Here is a 20,558-nt window from a genome sequence, read left to right on the forward strand (position 1 = left end):
CCAGGGCAGCGCCAGAAATCTGGCTGGCCACCTTGGCTAGTAGACTGCCCACTAATTTATCACCAGCTTGCTAAGCACTTGCTGAATAAATGAGTGAATGCATGCCCTTTCTGTACCGGCCCTTCCAACTTTCCTTGCATAAACTTCTCTCTCCAGCTCATTTTTCTCCGCTGAATCACAGTGGTGCCCAGATGTTGACAGGGACAGTAATGCCAGCCTGGAGTTGACTGGGCCAGAAACTTCGGTGCAGCTGACATCTCACCATGGTGCAGAGCTTGGGCGTGGGCTATTTTTCTCTTCCAAACACAAGCCTCAATCCTTCTAACATCACTCTACTGTTACAGAGATCTGAGTGTCGATTCGCTCCTCAATGTTTGGTGTGCAGAAATGGTAGAGAGAAACTGGCCACAGTCTGGTTGCCTTCAGAGCCTGCTAGGCTCAGTGTATCCTTATGGGTACCCCCAGAGACTGCTTCACCTCTCCAGGCCCAAGACTGTTATGATGGAAACACATTCAGGTTCTTCCAAGCCCAGCTGTGAGGGAATCCCACCAACAGGAAGTAAACTAAGGCAGGGTTTTGCTGTCTAGTCCAGGCTGACATTGAACCATGGTCCCGCCACCTCAGCCTTCCTGGTGCTAGGATTATAGGCATGCATCCAGCTGTCTCCATGCAGCACACATCCCAAGATCTCAATGGTCTCTAGAAGCCTCGACAGTGACAATGTCCACCGTCTTCCAAGAATGTACACCCATACTGTAGGGGATGGTATTCACTCAGCAGCGTCCACCAGAACTTGAGGTGTAATTGGGACAATAGACTCAGTCACTGGAGTTGGTTCCACAGAAGTTAAGTTGCGCCTGCTGCTCCGTTCCCTCTGTTTTCCTCCCACGCCTGTAAAAGTGTATCCGCTCAGGCTTGGAGCATAGCGCAGTTGGTAGGGTGCTTCCCTGGCATGCATGCAGCCTTGGGTTCAATCCAGCACTACAGAAACTAGGCAGGATGGGGCACACCTGTAACCCCAACCCTTGGGAGGCGGAGGCTGGAGTGTCAGAAGTTCTGGGTCATCCTAGACTACTGGTTGAATTTGAGGCCAGCCTGGGCTACCCAAGACCCTGTCACCAAACAAAACAATAGAAAAGCATACGACACTGAGTCTTTCAGTTTAGTGCCAGAAGATTTTAGATTAACCAATGTTTGCAGTTAATTGTAAGGCTCCTGGGCCAATGGCGAAACCCACCAATTTAAGTTTCACACATCCACCATGTGATAAATTAACTGGAACTCTCTAGAAATAGATGGACAAAGGGTACTTTTACAGAGTGGTTAAAGAAACCACATCTATCCAGCTTCAGGGAACTGGATAGATGGCTTAGTGGTTAAGCGCACTTGCTGCTCCTCCAGAGAACCTGAGTTCAGTTCCTAGCACCCACATAGGTGGATCTGTGAGTCTAGGTCCAGGGTATCTGATAGCAGCTTCTGGCCTCTGAGGGAATGTGCCCATGGCAGGCGCACGAATTAAAAAAATAAGTACAAGCTATGGGATCGGGCTGAGTTAATCTCAGCCCTGCCATTTCCTAGCTTTAGCTTTTCAGCTCAAGACTGGTGAGGATGGTGCTAAACCATCGTGTGCAGGTGATGGGGGCTGGGATGCCATCCCAGGGGAGCTGAGGGCAACAGTGTAGCTTTATATTCCTGCTGCGGTTAGAGTGCCTAGAACATACAACCTGAGATTCTGCAGAGGCTGAGGTGATGGGGGCTGGGATGCCATCCCTGGGGAGCCGTCCCCGCACCCCCCACTACCCCCCACCCCGGCACCTTCCCACTTATGCCTCCACAGTTTGCAGCGGCTGAAACAGCACCCAGGGTTTGTCCGTTTACTTTTATTCCCCCATGAATCACAGAAGCTCATTTTATGACTTCGGTGCTGACACAGAGTAAAGGCACAGTATTCACTCAGCTACAGGCAGCTCGTGGGCTCCATGAGCACTCGCCTGCCTGGAGCACTAGGGTCCCACTGCTCAGGCATCTCTGTAGGAGTGTGTCAGAGCTGGCCTCGCAACCACAGATTCCTGTTCTCAACCCGTACCACAAAGGGCCACAGAGAGACTTTTTATAGACCCCAAAGTGACTGATTTGGTGACAAGCACTGAGATCACAGCTTGGGCACCTCACTGTCCTTCCCCAGGTGGAGGATGGCCTTATTTTCCAGAAGTTCCATTTGTCCGCTGCCAGGACTCACCAGGTTGTTCAGCATCGCTCTAACCACTGTCACCACAGGTATAGAGTACCCGCTGGCCCAAGAGTCTGGCAGAGAGCTGAAGAATTTCCTAACCAGCCATTCAGCCGGACGGGACTCTTGCCTGTCACACAGTAAGACTCTAGAAGACAAAGGAAGGCGAGGGAAGAGATGGACATGCGCTCAGACTTTACCGGATACTTCAGATTGAGTTCCGTCCCCCAAAACCCGTCGGCAGAAACCTGAACCCCAAAGGAGCTGGCCCTTGCGGAGGTGATCAGAGTTAAGAGGCATTGAGGGCGGGACAGGGCTGCTGTCCTTATGAGAGCATGAGGTATCTTTCTACACATGCACAAGAGGGGCCATGTGAGGCCACATCCAGAAGGTGTCACTCACTGGCGACAAGGAGGAGGGGCGTCTCAGCAGACACCAACCAACGTCCAGGCTTCCAGAAAAATCAGTAGGCTCGTGTGGTAGTTGCAAAGTTGGATTTGTTAAATGAAGAGGGAGGTGCATTTTTAAAAGGCAAAAGGGCATCAAGTGGATAAAATTTCAAATGTTAAGGGAAAAAAAAAAAATGCATGTAGCAACTTTCAGAAAGTTCCAGGTGATTCTGAGGCAGCCCCAAGCTATACTTTTTTCCAAATCTGAAGGGCGGGTCCTTCAGGGAAGCAATTCATCATGGGCCAACCTTGTTCACAGACATCTTAGCTGTCAGCCTCTCTGCATATTCCTAGCAGGATAAAACTTACCCTGGTCGAAACACCGAGAAGCGATCAAACTTCAGTTCTTCAACCTTGGCTTCTACTTCTCCCTGTTCAGATTTAAAATAAGATAAAAAAAAATCAGTGTTTGACCAAAGCACTCCCAGGAGGCCTGAGAGGGAGTCACTCAGGCTTCCGCGGCCCTCAATGGACAACCTGAGTTCAGCGTCCGGACAGAAGGAAGAGGCCATTTCACCCTGGCACACGGAGAGTGATCTGCTACGGGTCAAAAACGCAGAGAATAACTATCAGCAGAATGCTCAACCACAAAAGGGACATTGATTTCACACACACACACACACACACACACACACACACACACACACACCAGGGCTCAGTGCCCACTGTAGAAAGATTGTGGGAGTCAGAAGTTAGGGTGGACCCAAACAAAACAGTGACTTGTGGACATGACAGGACCACCGCAGTCATGAATGAGATCAAGCCAGTCAGCATTCTAGCGTGGAGGTGGGCGGGGTTGACAAGTGCCCACCCCTGACTGAGGAGCTATGGACAGCTGATGGCTTCTGGGGGAGGGATAGTGAGTTTTATGGGTGTGGCCGGCCCTTGGTAGGTTGGCCATGCTCCTGGGTACTCCATTTATTAATGTCTAAAGAGACCCAGAGAAAGTAAATGAAGCATCAGCCCAACCCCTTCCAGTCCTCAGAGCGCAGGCCCCACAGACACCTTTTTAGCATACAAGCAGTTGTAATAGGTCAGAAAAATAGGGTGGTCAGGAGATGAACCTAGAACCAGTGGGTCATAGACGACCCCCTCTGTCAGTCACGTCTAAGCTTCAGCAGCTCCCTCCCAGATCTCAAGGGGAGAAAAGTAAAGTTACAGATAGAAGATGCTTTAAATTATAAAGATGTGAATTTTCACACCAGACACGTAATCACAGAGGCCAGGGGAGCCATAGTGTGACATGATTTTCAAGGTGCACTCAGCAAAGGGACCAAGATGATGAAGGGGGTAGACACAGGAACTGATAAAAAATGGAGCCAAGAGCTCAGGGTGCTGTGCCTGGGGGGGGAAATGTAGTTAAGGCAATGGGGTTCCCTACCAGTACAGTGAGGGACCGACTCTACAAACCTCTGGGGCACTGCTTCCACTGAGGACAGAGAACCGTGCCCAGGGACACACACAGCACAAAGGCAGGCCTGGCCTCCTACAGCAGCAACTATACTTCAACACTAGGAAATGGAAACTCCTGGTTAACATCAGCGATGGCCATGTATTGTACTGCCAAGAGGCATAAAATTCCGTCCTCCTGGCCAGAGGGAAGTGGAGGGAATGTCGTCTCCAAGGCTGAGAGGCCATGCCATCCAAGGCCAGGGCTGCCTCTGCTCCCTCCACCCACCTTACTGAATAATTCATGGAGAAAGCAACTCTTAAAGCATGCCTGCTTTTGAAGTATGTTCTCCCAAAACAGTCCCTGTAGCTTTGAAAAATACACAATACAGTGTCTGTGTGTCTCTCTGTGTGTGTGTGTATTAAACATTATACTTAGCGTGGTCAATTGCTCTGCGTAGATGGAAGACAGGACATTCACAAACCTTTACTTGTAGGTATAAGAAACTGCTCGACCTATCAGCCCCCTTGGAGGACAGCAGGTTGAAATGTTTGCACCCTCCTGCTTTCGCCAGCTCTGCAGACTTCAGCACATAATCTCGGTCAACACGGACAAACCCTTCCTGGGGAGAAAAGGACCTTAGTTATTTCCTAAGGTTGCATGCTCACTCACGTTAGAGATAATTCCCAGGAGGCAGGCTGGGAGGCCTGGGGGGAAATGGGATCTCAATGAACACATCTAAGGCACCCTCGCAAGCCAGACTTAGATCCCGGGACCCAGGGAAAGGCTCCGAGGGTCATCTTCCAGACAGACACAGCAGCTTCAGCAGCAAAGACCAACTGAACTACACCACAATGAAACCAAGACAGCAAACAAACCTACAGGGAGCTGGGGGGAGGGGGGGCGGCTGTGGGGCTGTACTGGAAAGTCTGCTCTCAATCACACTTGTGATTTCCTTACTGTTTGTATATGTATTTAGTCCACGGCTCACTTGACCTCACTGCGAGGAAGCCACCCGCCAGCCCATTTCTTTTTACAATGTTACAATTCTCCTTTCTCTTTTTTTCTTTCCCTGTGTCAGCTCTACCATGCTGGGGTCTCAGGGTTCCACGCAGGAACACCCAGGCACTGTGAGAATGGAAATGTCCAGTTTGCCTGGAGCCTTTACAAAATGCTTTAGATATTATATGGCGATGCAAAAATCGTTCAATTAAAAAAAAAAAATGTTAAGTGTGTAATCAACAAAATGTTGGAAAGGGACCAAGCCGGCTCAGTGGGTAAAGGTGTTTGCCACCTTGAATCTGTGTTCAACCCCCAAACCTATGTAAAGGTAGAAGAGAACCAACTCCATACAATTGTCCTCTGGCCTCCGTAAGTGTGCACGGCTCTCTCTCTCTCTCTCTCTCTCTCTCTCTCTCTCTCTCTCTCTCTCACACACACACACACACACACACACACACACACACACACACACACACACACTTTTTAAATGCTTGCCGAAAGCTGCTAAGAGTCTGAAGACAGCCTGAGCTATAAAAACCAGCAAGGCTGAGACTTAACATACATCACAGGGTCAGAGCTCCAAAACTATCTGAATAAAAAGGTTAAGTCCAGTTAGGATTAAAAAACAGACAGACAAACAGAACTACCTAGTAATGGAGGAAAGAGAGAGGGTAACGCCGGGGCCTAACTGAAGGACACATGCTTCCATTCCCAAAAGTGAATTGAACCCTGGTCCTCTACAAAAGCAGTCAACAGCTGAGCCATCTCTCCAGCCCAGGAACTCGGCTCAGGCCCAGGAATTATCACTCTCTCCTTCGGCGTTTTAGCCTTTGACACCCAGACCTAACAACTCACTTGCCAGCCGGACCTGTATGCTGACTCGGGTTCATGTGTCTGCTTTGTGACATTAGCGTGGGAACAGCCAGGGGAGGTGGTCCCCTGTAGTCGAAGCACTTGGGAAGCAGAGACAAGAGAATCACAGCAAGTTCGAGGCCCGCTTGGTTTTTATAGCAGGTTCCAGACCAGCCAGGGCTACATAGCAAGACCATGTCTCCAAAACAGAAAATAAATAAATGTAAAGTTGATTCATTTGACCTCTCTAAATGGAGATTTTTAGATATGCTGACAGTAGGCAAGAAAAACCCCAAATTAAGAGAAAAATCCTCACTTGACCTCTCTCATATTTATTTCTTTCCCTTACTCTAATTAAAAGCAATTTTAATAACTGGTTTATTATTATTCACAATGCATAGTTGGCTAGTAACAGAAAATTTGTCTTGTGTTAGCACAATGCTTCAATGCTTGGATTATTATAGCTCTCTGTGTTTTGATGCTTTTTTTTTTTTTTCCTTCCAGCGGCTTCTTTAAAAATAAGAGAGGCTCAGCAAATCGCAGGCCTCCAGACCGACGCTATCTCTCTCACTTAATCCAGGGCCAGGAGAGGGATAATTTGATTAAACTGAGACCCTAATTTATTTGGCTTTAGTTCTGGATCAACCTCTCCTTAATAGAGTGCTGTCGCCCCCAATTGTGTGATGGAAATTTAAGTGACATAAATGCCATGGGACTCTTTCAATCTGATTAGCCAGCGGAGACACATCAATACCACCCCAGCCATCAGACTCTGGCGGCCTTCCTTTCAGCAGCCCGACTAGCAACTGACAACGGCTTCTTGAAGGACCAGCACCCACGCCAACGTGTAGACCCCCGTTTTCAGCCCATCATCCCCTCTCAATGGGCCCTGGTGACAAGGTGCCCACACCTTTCTCCAGGGCTGTTCTCCAGACAAAGCTAAATATTGTTTTATTAGCAATCAATGGCTGCTAATCCCAACGGACTTCACAAATCCTCTGAGCCCTCAAGCTCATTATAAATACGCACTTTTCCAAGCGCACTAAATTTTAAATTTCACCTCCTTCACTCTGATGGCGTGGCCTTTTAGCTGCTGAATTATAAAGCAAAAGGGTCAACGGCTTCCAAGGACTGGAAAAAAACGAGCAGAATGGAGGTCCCGGAGACTGCCTAGAGGCACCAGTCTGTGCTAGGTTGGAGGAGGTATGGTTGGCATAAAGAAGATTGTATTTATCCGTGGAGGGACCTAGCTTCAATCTTACCCCTGCTGGTGTTCTCTACTGCTTAAATTATAAACAGTAGAAAACCAAACTTCTGAAGATACTCCATATCCCAGAGAGTATTTAACCATACAGCAAGAGGGAAGCCAGGCCTCTCTTCTGAGAGTTATTAGGACCATCATGTTAGTGAGTCTTCAAATCCCATAGCTAGTCTGTCCTACTCTAAGATGGGGAAGTTTTCTGAAATAAGGGATTAAGTTTCCATGGTAAGTTTCTTTCCCAGATCTCCTAAAAAATTGCCAGCACCTTGCCAGAGATGAGTCTTACTAAAATCCAAGTGTACAAAATGCATCTTCCGGTCTCCAATGTCTGAAAACTAGTCAACAACACTACAATTCTGCGGCTCTGGAGCAACTCATCTTTGTTGTGTTTTCTTGTTGCCTTGAGATAGGGTCTCATGTCGATAGGTTCTCAGACTAGCCTCAAATTCACCCACGCAGCCAGCAATGATGTTGAAGCCCTGATCTTCCTGCCTCTACCTCCCGAGTGTGGGGATAGCAGCCAAGAACAACTCAGGAAGATGTGATGCCTTGAGTGAGCAATGTCTCCATAGTCTCGGGCATGTGAGTACTTGGTCTCCAATTGGTGGCACTATTTGGGATATTTCAGAGACGTCACTGGGAAGTATGTCACTGGAAAGCAGGCTTTGAGGTTTCAAAGCACGATTCCCAGTGGGCTCCCTGCTTGCTGCTTGTGGTTCAAAGCCCGAGCCCCCAGCTTGCTGCTCCAGCGGCCAAGCCTGCCACTGAGGCCCTCTGGAACCCTAAGCCCAAATAAACCCTTCTGTAAGTTGCCTTGGTCATAGAGCAAGAACAGAAAGGTAACTAATACAAGAGAGAACATTCTAGAACAACCAACGGTCTCCGGGCCCTTCCTGAGGAGGGAATGTAAAGGGTCTGAGCTGTGGTTCTGTTTGGGGTTCTCTTTCCTTTATCTCTTTTCAGTTCAACCCTAAAGCAGAGTGGAAAACAGATGCTGACAGACGCACAGTATCACCTGACACCCCATGTGTGTCCTGGATGGCAACTCTATCCCATGTAGAGAAATGAGAGACGGCGGAAACCCAAGCCAAACTGCGACCGAGGATCCGTGAGTTCATCGTGCTGCTCAGTTCAGTCTTTCCTCAGCCTTGCAGTCAAGAATTCTGCAGGTGGGAGGGAGTTCGTTGCTAGACAAGCAGGAGTACTCAACAGACACTAACCTACACACTCAAGGCTACACGGTTACTGCTGCTATCCCACTCAGTGGGGCCCAGAACAGGGCTGGGCATCTTACCCTGGAAAGGATCGGGAGAGGCTGTGGAGGCCTGTTAACACCCACACAGAGCTGCCATTACTGCACAAAGGCGGCCATACATGATATGAAATGTAATGAATCTGGCTAAGCTCTCACCAAGCTTTATTTATGGATACCAAAACTTGAACTTACTACGTTTTCACGGGGTATAAAAATTTCAGCCATGGTCATATGCCATACAAAAAATTGATGCCAAGTGGCACTCAACTCCCAGGCTGGATTATCGGAGTGTATTACAGCAACCGGAAGCCACAAGGCTCTGCAGATGTCTAATAAATAGTGCAGTGGCTGCGCTACTCACTTCTACAGCGTCAAGCGTTTGGCGGTATCCACACACCTGGGCTGCTAGAGTTCCCTGTGAACGGGAGACGTGAAGGGGAGAGACTAGGCACTCACTACCCAAAGCCTTCTCAAACTGCACACAAGGAAACTGCATCACTGCCCAGCGGTGTCTTTGACTTTTGCCCTTCAAGGTACATCTGGTTCCCAAGGATGTCTCAGCCTTCACTTGGCCCATGCGGCTAACTCAAGCAAGGCTATGGGAACTACAGTGTTTGGGAAATACACTTCTAAGGCAGCATCAGCTCACCTCCGGCCTCTTAGTCCCTTGCCTACTAACACATTTCTGAGAGCATTTACCTGGCTGCTGTCTGCCCTTTTGTGTTCATTAATCACCCTTATCTTTTCAAACCCATTTTAAAGACAGACAAAAGGCACTGAGTGGCTTACGAGGTGGGGCATGCTCAGATTTAAAAAAACCGGTTTCCTCTGATGAGAATGACAGCTTCAATGTGACATTTAGCATTTCCCCCTCAACACACTATTTTTTTTTTTTTTTTTTTTTTTTTTTTTTTTTGCATTGTTCTATGCTTAACACAGCAGTTCACTTTGCTGAGTCATTGCCGAAGCCAGGCTTGAGCCTGAAGCTGAAAGCTGCAGTGTGCAGGACATGAAAGCTCTTCGTTGTTTTTGCTTTTGGAGGATGCTCCTTCCGCCTGACCCAGGGCGGACCCTAGCTGAGCAGGGACCTGACCCCTCCTAGAGGAAGAAAGGCAATCCCTGGGAAGGCAGAACTTCTCTGCAACCCAGTCCCCAGCCCTGAGCTCCCAGGGTGAGAAAGGCAAAACTGCACAGGACACAGATGTCCGTCTCAACGGAAACCACTTCCAGAATTACCGCTGGAGCACCAAGAAGTCCAGAGAGACACAACCGAGACACCACTAGTTCTGCTCATAGAAACGGCAGTTCAAATCACACCAGCCTGCTGGTTTAAAAATACTGCTGTAAGTGGGGCTGGTGAGATGGCACGGAGCTGGTACCGCATTTTCAGAGGTCCTGAGTTCAATTCCCCAGCACATCCACCACAATCTAACAACTGCCTCCGGTTCCAGGCAGATCCATACCCCTGGCCTCCATGGGTACCGGTAACACACGCACACACACACACACACACACACACACACACTAGAAATCTTAAAAAACAAAGAGCTAGTGTGAATCACTATAAGGGTTAATTTTTGTCAACTTGACCTGCCCTGGATGGAAGCAAACTCAAGATGGACTGAGCCCTCACTCACACCGTGACAAAACAAACCTCCCCTGCCTCAAGTTGCTTTTGTTACAGTGATGAAAAAGTAGCTAACACAATCATTATGGCAGAACCAATCTCCTTCATATTTAATAGATATGTGGACTCCAGCAAGCAAATCCTGTCAGAGGAATAAACAACACTCAGGATCTGAACTGAATAAGATAGAACTGTTTGCCCAGGATCTGTATTACAAACCTTGACTTTTAACTATGCCGTAAACTACAACTCCTGGATAGGGGCTGACTCAATTTAGCACATTTAGCACACCATTAACGAGAACATAAAATGTATATCAAAGCAGTTTTGCGTCAGTGAGGGCTGAGTCATCCCTGGCCTGAATCACTGCTGACAGCTCAGTCATCATGGGGGCTGACTGAATCGTGCCTCTGGGTTCTGATGATCCAGCTCCCAAGTTTAAAGGATGGCTTGCAAGCAGGTTGAAGCAAATGACTGAGACGAAATGCTTCAAGCCTAAAACACTCATTATGGAAAGAAACAGAAAGCTTACCACCCACAGCATGAGCAGACTACTTTAGCCCGGAGACTGTGGGCTGCTCCCCTTAGTCAGGGCTTGTCGTGATGGTTGTAGGCACGATCGTGTAACTGTCAGTGATGTAACTGGGGTTCCGGTCTGAACTCAGAGGTTATTCTGAAGATGACCTTATCTGCAGTGTCCGTGTATAAAATACAGATGGGGCAGCAGATGGAATCTTAAACACATTCTATGTTTCAGCAAGGCAGTATGACCCAAGAAAAAGAGTAAGCAAGGAAAGGAATCTTCCAGACTGCAAAGACGGTTCAGCAGTTAGGCCCTCAAAGTCAGTTCCCAGTACCCATGCCAGGTAGCTCACAAACACCCTCTTCCGGACTCTGCAGGCCCCTGAAGTCACTTGGGGCCATACCCCCCCCCCAACACACACACAAACACGTAAGAGAAATAAAATAAATCTTTGAAAGAGAGGAAGGAGAAGATCCTTGACAGCACTGGCCAGTGAGAAGAGACAAGGGCATTTCTTGCTCACCGCTCCGGCCTTCTTCCTGGTGGTGCCCAGGCAACAGAATCCGACATCGTGACCTTGAAAGGCAGACGCGTACTCATCCAGCTTCTCAAAGTCCACAACTTCCTGATTCTAGAAAAGGGAGAGCACAGTGGCGTGTAGTAATCCCATACGCACTAGGAAGGGGGAAAGCACCCCTCAAGATGTAAACAACAATGACAAATGATTATCAAAAGGTCTAAATCCATAACATCAAATCTGCCGAATTCCCTTTTTCCCACCAACAACCCAGAGCTGGGTCTCAGGGGTCAAGTGCTCACAAGGCCCTGAGTTGTATGCCCAGCCATGAAAAAAAAAATTAACCAGGGATACACATGTATGTTCACAGAACACGTAACTGCAGTAGAGTGAGCCAGATTTCAAATATCAAGTTCATATGTACCTTACTTCTGAGAAAACAAACAAAAAAGCCAATCTATACTTTACCAGGAAGGAAGCCATTCAGGTAGGATGTGGACACAGACAATAAGCAGAATCTCAAAGAAGAGTCAGGTTCAAATCTTAGACCTGGTATCCACGGACATACGACTATGGCCAAGGTCTTATTTTTTAACTAAATTTTTTAAAAATTGATTTTATGCATATGGGTACTTAGCCTGCATCCTTGTCTGTGCACCACATGTGTGTAGGTAGAGTCAAGAGGCGCAGAAGAGGGTCCCCTGGAACTGGAGTCAACAGATGGCTACGAACCACTATGTGCATGGTGGGGATCTAACCCCGGGTCCTCTGGAAGAGCGGCCAGTGCTCTTAACTTCAGAGCTGTGCCTCCAAACCCGTGGCTGAGTTGCTGACCATGTGTGTATGCGGCAGTTTTGTTCAGCTGTAGTGTCTGGTTGATAATCGTGCCTTCATTTCAATTCCTCATCTACCTTCGTTAGAACTAGCCAGAAAGAACCTGAGACGAAGGCATTCTCCTGGGACTTGTCCCAACACCTGTGAGTCAGCCTCTGTAGTTGGTACACCTCCCACATCAGTATCTGTTTCTCTAGCGTTTTTTTTTTTTTTTTGGCCTCTCCTTCCCTTCCTCCCTCTCCAGGCTAGGCTGGCCTCAAACTTCCTACTTAACTGAGGCTGACCTTGAACTTTTGATCCTCTGGCCTCTACCTCCCAACTGTTACAATTCCAGGTTTGCTCCACCAGGGGCCTTGGGCGACCTAAAGCAAGCACTCTAGCAGCCCAGCTAGATCCCTGACCTGGTATTGTTTTCCTCCATGGTCTTTCTAATCTACTCTGAAATTGCTAGGCAAACTAAGAGTGGTGGGCTCTGCCTGTTAAGCCCAGCACTGGCAGAGTGAAGAGGCAGGGGAACTGAGTTCAAGGCCAGCCTATACTAGCTAGAGGAACACCGTCTCAAACATAAGCATCCTGTATCTAAGAGGATAGGCTTGTCATCAAAAAAAGCAGTGCTCTGTCACCCAGGAGTTCAAATGAAATCCTGGGGCTGTCACTATCTTCAGTTCCTTCAGAGGGATTTTCCTGGCACAGTGTATACTACACTAGAGAAAAAAACAAAACAAACAAATAAAGCCTGCTTAAGAGATGTGCCACCAAGACTTTATTGTCAAAGAAAATTGCAACCTTAGGCTCCATTTGCTAGGACCTCCCCAGGGCTCAGGAAACTAGGCCACGGAGTCCGCTCGGCACCCACCTGACCCCAAGGAGAGAGGCGTTTTTTTAAACCAGCAAGTTCCGTCCGATGCACCAGGCATTTGTAAAATGAACGACCAAGTAACCCCAGGAATCAAGAACACGGATTTGCAAGTGCGCCCACCAATCAAAACGTTCCCCTGTGGGACCCAAGGGGCTGGATTGTGGTCCCAACCACACACTACACTGTTTAATTGGCTGCAGTTGACAGATAACTCGAACAAAATTGTACAGGGAAGCTCCAACTTCAGATACTTAGGCGTTATTACCAGATGGAAGCTGGCGGCCCCGTTTACTTAACAGGGAAGTGTAGCTTACAAGGGAGGCAATATTGCAGGTATGGACACAAGCCTGGGAGGTGAAGCAGGGCGGATTCCTGCTTGGGAGAAACTTCCACCTGTCTTTGTCACACTTTACCACGCTGACAGTGTGAAGCGCACAGGTAGACGGACACAATGAGCAAGCCGTGTGCTCTAGGAACTACAAACAGCGGCTTTCTCTGACCGCCATTCCCCATTCCAATCCGGATTTCAGAGCCCTGGAACAGCATTGCAGGACGCTAAAGGGTAAAACCCAGGCTTGCCAGAAAGGATCTTCTAGAGCAATCTCAGTGTTCGCCACCACCAGGCAAGGGTCAGCCCTTGGATACGAACACCTTCCCCTGAGCAGAACGATTAGGGCTACATTTTTTTTTTCTTTTAGCCCCAGCTCAAATACCCACCACGTCTTTATAAGCTTCCTCCTCAAAGGTGAGCCTCCTCCGTCCAATGAGCGTGACTTTGGAAAACAGGTTCTGTCCCAGGATTTCTTTCAAAAGTACTCTACCGGTTTCCCCGCTGGCGCCCAAAATAAAGACGGATTTATTCTGCATCCTGAAGTCTTCCCGAAGCTTCGGCAGGGCCCCCTTGTCCGCCATGCTGGGGAAACAACACCCACAGGTCCTGTCTCAGAGGGCTAGGCGACAGTCTGCACCCTGGAGAACAAGGGTGGTTGATCTGAACGGAGGAAAACTCTACCTACACAGTCCCAGCCCAGGGGAAATGCTGAGTCACAGCGAGGCTCGGGACCAAGGCCGATCCTGCCACCTCAAACGTGCCCAGCTGAATGGCACAGGTGTCCCTACCCCACGGTAACCCGGCCCGACTGGGCATGGCTGCAGAGCCCGGCTTCGTCCCCCTCCCGGGGTTACCTAGGGCCAGCCCCGGACCCCTCATCCCCACGCTGCAGCAGGAGCATCGATGCTACCAGCGCGGCTGCCACCGCGCCTAGCGCCGAGAGGCCAGGCATCTCTCTCCACCTGCGCCCCGGCTCCGCAGGCAGTCTCCCCTCCCGGCCGGCCGGGATCCCCGGAGAAGACCAAGCAAAGCCTACCCGCCGCCCGCCGTGTCTTCCGGGTGACCGCGCGCTCGCGGCCCCGCCCCAGCGAGGGCCGGAGCGGAGCGCGGGACCCGCCCCTGCGCGGGAGCTGCACCCAGGCCCTGAGCTGCCCTGGCTGCGTGCTTCACCCCACCCCAGATCTTCCCGCCCCAAACCCTCCCAGTACGATTCCCTGATTCCCTAACCACCTGAGGCCACAGCCTTCAGGTTTCAGCTAAAGGCATCCCTTGATCCCCCAAAGTTTAATTTCAATCTTGCATTTGAAAGGCATTATCATCTCACCCCATGTTTAGAAAACGCCCCTTCTCAGGCTGGGGATATAGCATGTAGCTCACTAAGTTAGGTGAATGCTTCCCTGGCGCGCACGGAGCCCTGGGTTCCATCCTCAGCATTGGGTAAATAGGATGTGGTGGTACAGGAATGTAATAATACCAGCAGAAAGAGGCAGGGGGATCATCCTCCTTGGAAACATTGCATTCTGAATTCTAGGACACCCTGGGATGTATGAGCTCCTGTCTGAAGAGCTTGGAGGACTTGTTGGAAGGAAGCTCTCAGCAGATATGGGAGAGGGTGGTGTCGGGTAAGATCAAAACATATAAAGATACAAAACTGTCAAAAAAAAAAAAAAAAAAAAAAAAAAAAAAAAAAGCCTAGCTCCATCCAAAGCACCCTGAAAAACAAAACTACTTCTTGCCTCTTTAAGGACTCATACATACCCTCTTCTCTCAAGTCTGGCTGACTCTGACAAGTTTTCAAACTGCTCTCCCTGCCCAGGTTCTGGTCCCCTTCTGGATGGTTGAGGAAAAGTGAAAGGTTTCCAAACCTGATCCTGGAGTTCCATCACCAATCCAGGATCAATGGTTAGAACACAGCTATCCACAATGGGCCTGCCCGGGATTGTGGATGCACAGGGATTAGAAGTCTGTGATTCTCATTTATAATTTCAATTGCATTTACCTGTCTGTGTGTGTCTGTCTGTGTGCATTTACCTGTATGTGTGTGTCTGTCTGTCTGTGTACATTTATCTGTATGTGTTGTCTGTCTGTGTACATTTATCTGTATGTGTGTGTCTGTGTACATTTATCTGTATGTGTGTGTCTGTCTGTGTACATTTACCTGTATGTGTCTGTCTGTCTGTGTACATTTATCTGTATGTGTCTGTCTGTCTGTGTACATTTATCTGTCTGTGTGTGTCTGTCTGTGTACATTTATCTGTATGTGTGTGTCTGTCTGTGTGCAGGTATCACGGCGGGTGTATCAAGGTCAGAGGGCACATTGGAGGGTTCTGTTTTCTCCTTCCATGATCAAGCTCAGGTCCTCAGACTTGGTGCCAAGCACACTTACCCACGGAGCCATCTCCCAGAACACCCAAGAATGTGATGACTCTGAGCAAAGATGGATTATGCTGTGGGCATATTATATCCCAGGAGCATGATGGAACCCAGGGCCCCATGCATGCTAGACAAGCACTTGACTGAGCACATGAGGCGAGACAGGGCCTTCCAGTGCAGGATTGAAATTATACTTTGGGGGACCAGTTGTCACAGCTCCCTCAATCTAGAAGTCTAATGAAATGTACCTTGTCCCTACCTGCTTATTAGGTGGAGGCCTGGCCTAGGCTTAGCCAATCAAATGCTTCCACCCACACAGGATTTTTCACTTTGGTAAAGCAATATAAACCCAGGGGTGGAACCAGCTAGGCGAGGGCAGGGAGTGTTTAGGGTTAGGGATTGTGTCTTGTGAGCCCCTGCCCTGGTTTGCCTGCTTTAACTAGTGCCTCTTGTCAGAGCCTGTCCTGAGGACTTCCTATTATTGTGATTATAAATTCCTTTTTCTACTCACTCCAGGTGGACCCGCTACTTAAGTTTAAAACCCATGGCAACAAGGAGCACATCCCACTGAGCTGTCACAGTGCCAGGCTGTCAGAGGCTCGGCCATTACCTTCCTGGAGAGTCATACAGAACTGTGATGTAATGTACATAAAATAAAATGTCCGATCCTAAAGCTTCGGGTCACGATTCTAGATTATCGTATATCACGGCCAGGCACACAGCCCAACACTGGCTCTGGAATGCCGCTGCCCCAGAAGCCTTTCTGCGTCTGCTTTGGTGATCTCTCCCCCAGTGGAAGCACAGAGCTTCCCGATATGACTAGTTTTGCTTGCTCGAGAATTGCAGGGAGTCTCCGGTTTGGGGGTTTTGCTTTGCTTTATCTAGTTCATGTATTTAATATCCAATGCTGATTATGGGGCTGTGGAATCAATTCCATGGATCTAGTGCACTTTGTGGGTTATTTTCTTCATCCCAAACACAAGCAAACACACAAAAATACATAGCCAGGAAGCCTTTAGTCCCAGCACTAGGGAGGCAGAGAAAGAAAGATCCCTGTGAATTTGAGGCCAGCCTGGTCTACATATTGAGCTCTAGGACAACCAGGGCTACACACAGCAACCCTGTCTCAAAAAACAACAGCAACGAAAAACATGCAGGGGCTGTTCAGAGGATCTACATGCAAAGGCACTTGACACCAAACTTGGCAACTCAAGTTTGAGCATCAGGACCCCACATGCTAGAAGGAGACTCAAAGTTGTTCTCTGACCTTCGCATCTGGCCACTACACACCCGCCCACCCCTTCCAATAAATAAATAAATGTAATAAAATCATTTTAAGGTACATGGACTTAAAAATATGTCTTAGGCCCATGTTTGCCTAGCAAGAGTTTTTTTTTTTTTTTTTTTTTTTTTTTTTTTGTGCCCCTAGAGCTGTACCCTGTGACACGGGACGGGAGTCAGGCAGTCCGGAATGTTTCTTTCTGGGTAGCTGTTCTACGGCGCTGTCTCCTCCTCAGGGATAACATGATGCCATCTTGGATGTTGCTGGTAGCCATGACAACTAGAACACAGCAGTGCAGTTGTTGCCAGGTTGATGGTAAAGGCAGCATCAGTGGAGCTATTAACGCTCCCTAACAGATGTTTTCAAAGTCACCCCCTTGCTGACCCCAGCTGCAAAGGCCCTTAAGAGAGCCTAGACTACATTCAGAGTGAAAGGTTAGTCTCGAGAAAGACCCCAGAATGGAAGTTCATGAAGTCAGCACCCATGATGGGGTTTGTCTCTGTGGTGGTGCAGCCGTCCGGGAGTCACCCAACTCCTGCAAGGAGCTCTTCACCTGTGTTCTGTAAACACCCCTCCTCCCCCAATAAACTCTTAGCCCCACCACGTTGGACGTTAGTAAAATCGTTCCTGACTGTCCTTGGTGTCCTTTTTGGGATAAATGGAAAATAAAATGAATACCACAGTCACATGCCACTATTCCAGTAGACTGGATGAAGCCACATCCTGCTTGTAAACAGGTTACGCTTGCTTCCAGTTTTTTCTGTTAGAAACAAGAATTTGATCATTTTTTTTTTAACCAGTCTCACTGTGGATGTGTGTTCATCACTGTCCAGGGCTGGGGCACAGTTCCAGACTTTGCTCAGCTGGTGTCATCAGTCTTTAGAGTCAGCAACCCCTCATCGCCCTTTTAGCCATAGTTCTACATTGTAGCGCACACCGATGCCCATGTTGAGTCTGTTTCTGTTATCACTTTCAAGCTGACCTTGGGACTAAAACCTCACCCATGAGAGAGTTGGGAGCAAAGGGAGCATGAGCCTGTCTGCACGGTGAGGGTGTAGGGGAGCAACCTCTGCCATTCCAGAGCCACCAACAGCTCAGACAGAATTTCTCCAAATTTAAGACCTTTCCGTCAGTCTTGCCAAGGGATTATCTTGTTAACGACACACTCTGTGTCGAGCAATAGAGATTTTCCAAAATGAGTGGGGCTGGAGTTAGCAGAATCTCTAGTTTCACTACACACACACACACACACACACACACACTAAGCATAGAGACACACCTGTAATCCCAGAGGTGGAGATAGAAGGAGCAGAGGTTCAAGGTTTTCCTGGACTACAAGGTTTTCCTCTCTCTCTCTCTCTCTCTCTCTCTCTCTCTCTCTCTCTCTCTCTCTCTCTCTCTCTCTCTCCCTGTGTGTGTGTGTGGGGGGGCGGGTGTTTGTCTGTCTCCTGTCTTTCCCTAAGTGTTCATAAGGTCAGTAGGGTGGGTCCTTTTTCATCAAGCACCCGAGTTAAAGCCACATGACAGGCTGTCAGAGCATCAGGGCCATAGACACCCAGAGACAGGAAAATGGAAAGACCTAGGAATGCCAAAAGACGTGCCTGCCAAGTTCAGGTTTGCCCTGGTGTGTGACCTGGGGGAAGCCACTTCCTTTACCCTGTCCTCCATTCGCCTATCTGCAAAGCGGAGGTTGTTTGACATGCACGTTTTGCCCCAGAGAATAATAGGCTCAATAGTGTTGGGCTATGAGTATTGTTGGGATAGCCATGATGCGTAGAGATGTGGGGTCTCAGAGAACTCCAAAAATAGGAAGGGAGAACAAGCAATCTTTTTAGAAACACACAGTAGACAAAATATCTTTTACAGGTTATACGGGTAGAAAGACCAGGGACAATGGCTGTGAAATTCATCACAGTTCTGACATGACACTGAGTAGGTTGGCATTTGAGGAGGACCAGCTCTGTTTAAGCTCCCGGGTACCTTACCTTGTAAGCAGATAAAGCTTCCTCAACTGCTCTGGAGTAATTGCAGCTCCCAACCACCAGAGGGCGCGAGAGAAGGCAGAAATGCCTGCTCAACTCCACTCTGATTCTCTGGATTGTTAACAAAAGGGACAATCACGCATGCGAGTTTACTGTCTAGTACTTGCAGCGCGAGTGAGGTAGTTCATAAGTAAATAAGCAATGTTGGAGGGTTCAGAAAGCAAACTCACTCAGCTGCTTTCGGTGTCAGGTTAAACAGAAAGACAGACGGAATCACATTTTCTGTTGAACCTATTTGTAACAGAGATTTAAAACTTCGTGCTATTTTGCCTATTTTTTACTTGAAATTCCTACACCCTCCAGCTACCAGACTCTCTAGGGAAGTGTGCAATGATAGAGTCCTGTTAGCACAGGAGGTTTAGGCAGGGACTTTATTTGGTTTGGGTTATGCACCCCACCCCCTTTTTGTAATAACCATTGGACGCTTACACACTCCCCTCTCCAAACAAGTCACCTAGCATCCACAGGACCCCCTCAAGTCCTGCCTACACTTGGGGGCTTTTCTCATCTCTGAACAACATATACATTTACCCACCCCTAGTGACAAAATTTAAACAGTCTGTGTTCAAATGTGCTCCCGGTGTGTCCTGTGACAACTGGAAGGGCCAGTCGGGGCTAAAATGGTTTTGGTTACATGCACAGTAAGGCAGGTGTGTCCTCTAGTTACCTTTTAGGGAGAATCTCTATTTACCGTCTTGTGCCTATGCATAAGTAGGGGTACATACGATTAAAATCAGATGCATTGTGGGAAGGGACATGTACAATGGAGAAATAATCAACCCATCTATCAATCAAAATAGAGAACCACCCAAACCGTGAATCTTAGCAACCAACCACCTCCTTTTCTTTTTCTTTCTTGTTTTGCTTTGTTTTTGTTTTTCAAGACAGATTTCTCTGTATTGCTTTGGAGCCTGTCCTGGAACTAACTCTATGGACCAGGCTGGCCTCTAACTCATAGAGATCTGCCTGCCTCTGCCTTCCAAATGTTGAGATTAAAGGCATGAGCCACCAACACCCGGCCCTTGAACCTCTTCCCCAAGGCAGTTTGAATGTAATTGGCGCCCATAAACTCATAGGGAGTGGAAGTCACTGTGGGGGTGGGCTTTGAGCTCTCCTGTGTTCAAGCTATGCTTAGTTCAGACCACTTCCTGTTGCCTGTGGACCAGGATGCGTTAACTCTCAGCTCCTTCTCCAGCCCCATGTCTGCCGCCATGCCCTGCCATGATGATAATGGACTAGACCTCTGCAACCGATTAAACGTTTCTCTTTATAAGAGTTGCCATGGTCACGGTGTCTCTTCACAGCAATAGGAACCCTAACTAAGACATCCCCTCCCCATGAAGCCAAGACAATAGTTGGGGACCCTGAGCATATTTTCATACTTGGCTCTGTGTCAATCTGATCTTTACTCCTAATAAAATTACCTTGCTGCTTTTTCAAATCTCTGTCCCTTTCAGTTCTTTGGATAAGAAGCCGAGAACCTGCAAACACCGGGCCCAGACTCTGCTCACAGGTGACACACAGCACAGAGGCTTTGCAGAAAGACAGCCCGCTCCAGTTTGTCTATCCTGTCCCAGGTCCCTCGTCTGTGAATAGGTCTCCCGTCGCTTGTGCTCTAAAGATTAAGTGGGTAACCCAAACAGGGTGCTCATAATTACGTCTTGGTTATTCTTCAATACTGCCTAGGCTCAGGACTCCAGCTGCAGAGCAGAAAGACTCAGGCCTACCTA

General features: G+C 48.4%; 1 protein-coding gene across 2 annotated transcripts; it reads right to left on the reverse strand.

Moving 5' to 3' along the window:
- Positions 1-1,866: 1,866 nt before the first annotated feature.
- Htatip2 (HIV-1 Tat interactive protein 2) lies at positions 1,867-14,192 on the reverse strand. 2 transcript variants are annotated; one of them, XM_051174298.1, is made up of 6 exons: positions 14,168-14,192; positions 13,518-13,713; positions 11,114-11,221; positions 4,555-4,692; positions 2,990-3,051; positions 1,867-2,379 (listed from the first exon to the last, which is right to left on the reverse strand). In XM_051174298.1, the coding sequence occupies exons 2-6, from the start codon at positions 13,710-13,712 to the stop codon at positions 2,154-2,156; spliced, it is 729 nt and encodes a 242-aa protein (XP_051030255.1). In that variant the 5' UTR covers position 13,713; positions 14,168-14,192; the 3' UTR covers positions 1,867-2,153. The 2 variants fall into 2 exon arrangements, with proteins under 2 accessions (XP_051030255.1, XP_051030254.1); XM_051174297.1 differs by lacking the exon at positions 14,168-14,192 and adding an exon at positions 13,986-14,108.
- Between the last annotated feature and the right edge of the window lie 6,366 nt (positions 14,193-20,558).

This window comes from Phodopus roborovskii, unplaced genomic scaffold, assembly GCF_943737965.1.
Source record: "Phodopus roborovskii unplaced genomic scaffold, PHOROB, whole genome shotgun sequence".
Taxonomy (NCBI): Eukaryota; Metazoa; Chordata; class Mammalia; order Rodentia; family Cricetidae; genus Phodopus; species Phodopus roborovskii.

Excerpts from the sequence above, each read along its gene's own strand:
- Htatip2 (XM_051174297.1), bottom strand. The coding sequence starts at position 14,083 with ATGCCTGGCCTCTCGGCGCTAGGCGCGGTGGCAGCCGCGCTGGTAGCA. Across the intron at positions 13,714-13,985 it reads GGGTCCGGGGCTGGCCCTAG|CATGGCGGACAAGGGGGCCC; the intron begins GTAACCCCGGGA and ends TTGTTTCCCCAG. Across the intron at positions 11,222-13,517 it reads AGGAAGCTTATAAAGACGTG|AATCAGGAAGTTGTGGACTT; the intron begins GTGGGTATTTGA and ends TCCCTTTTCTAG.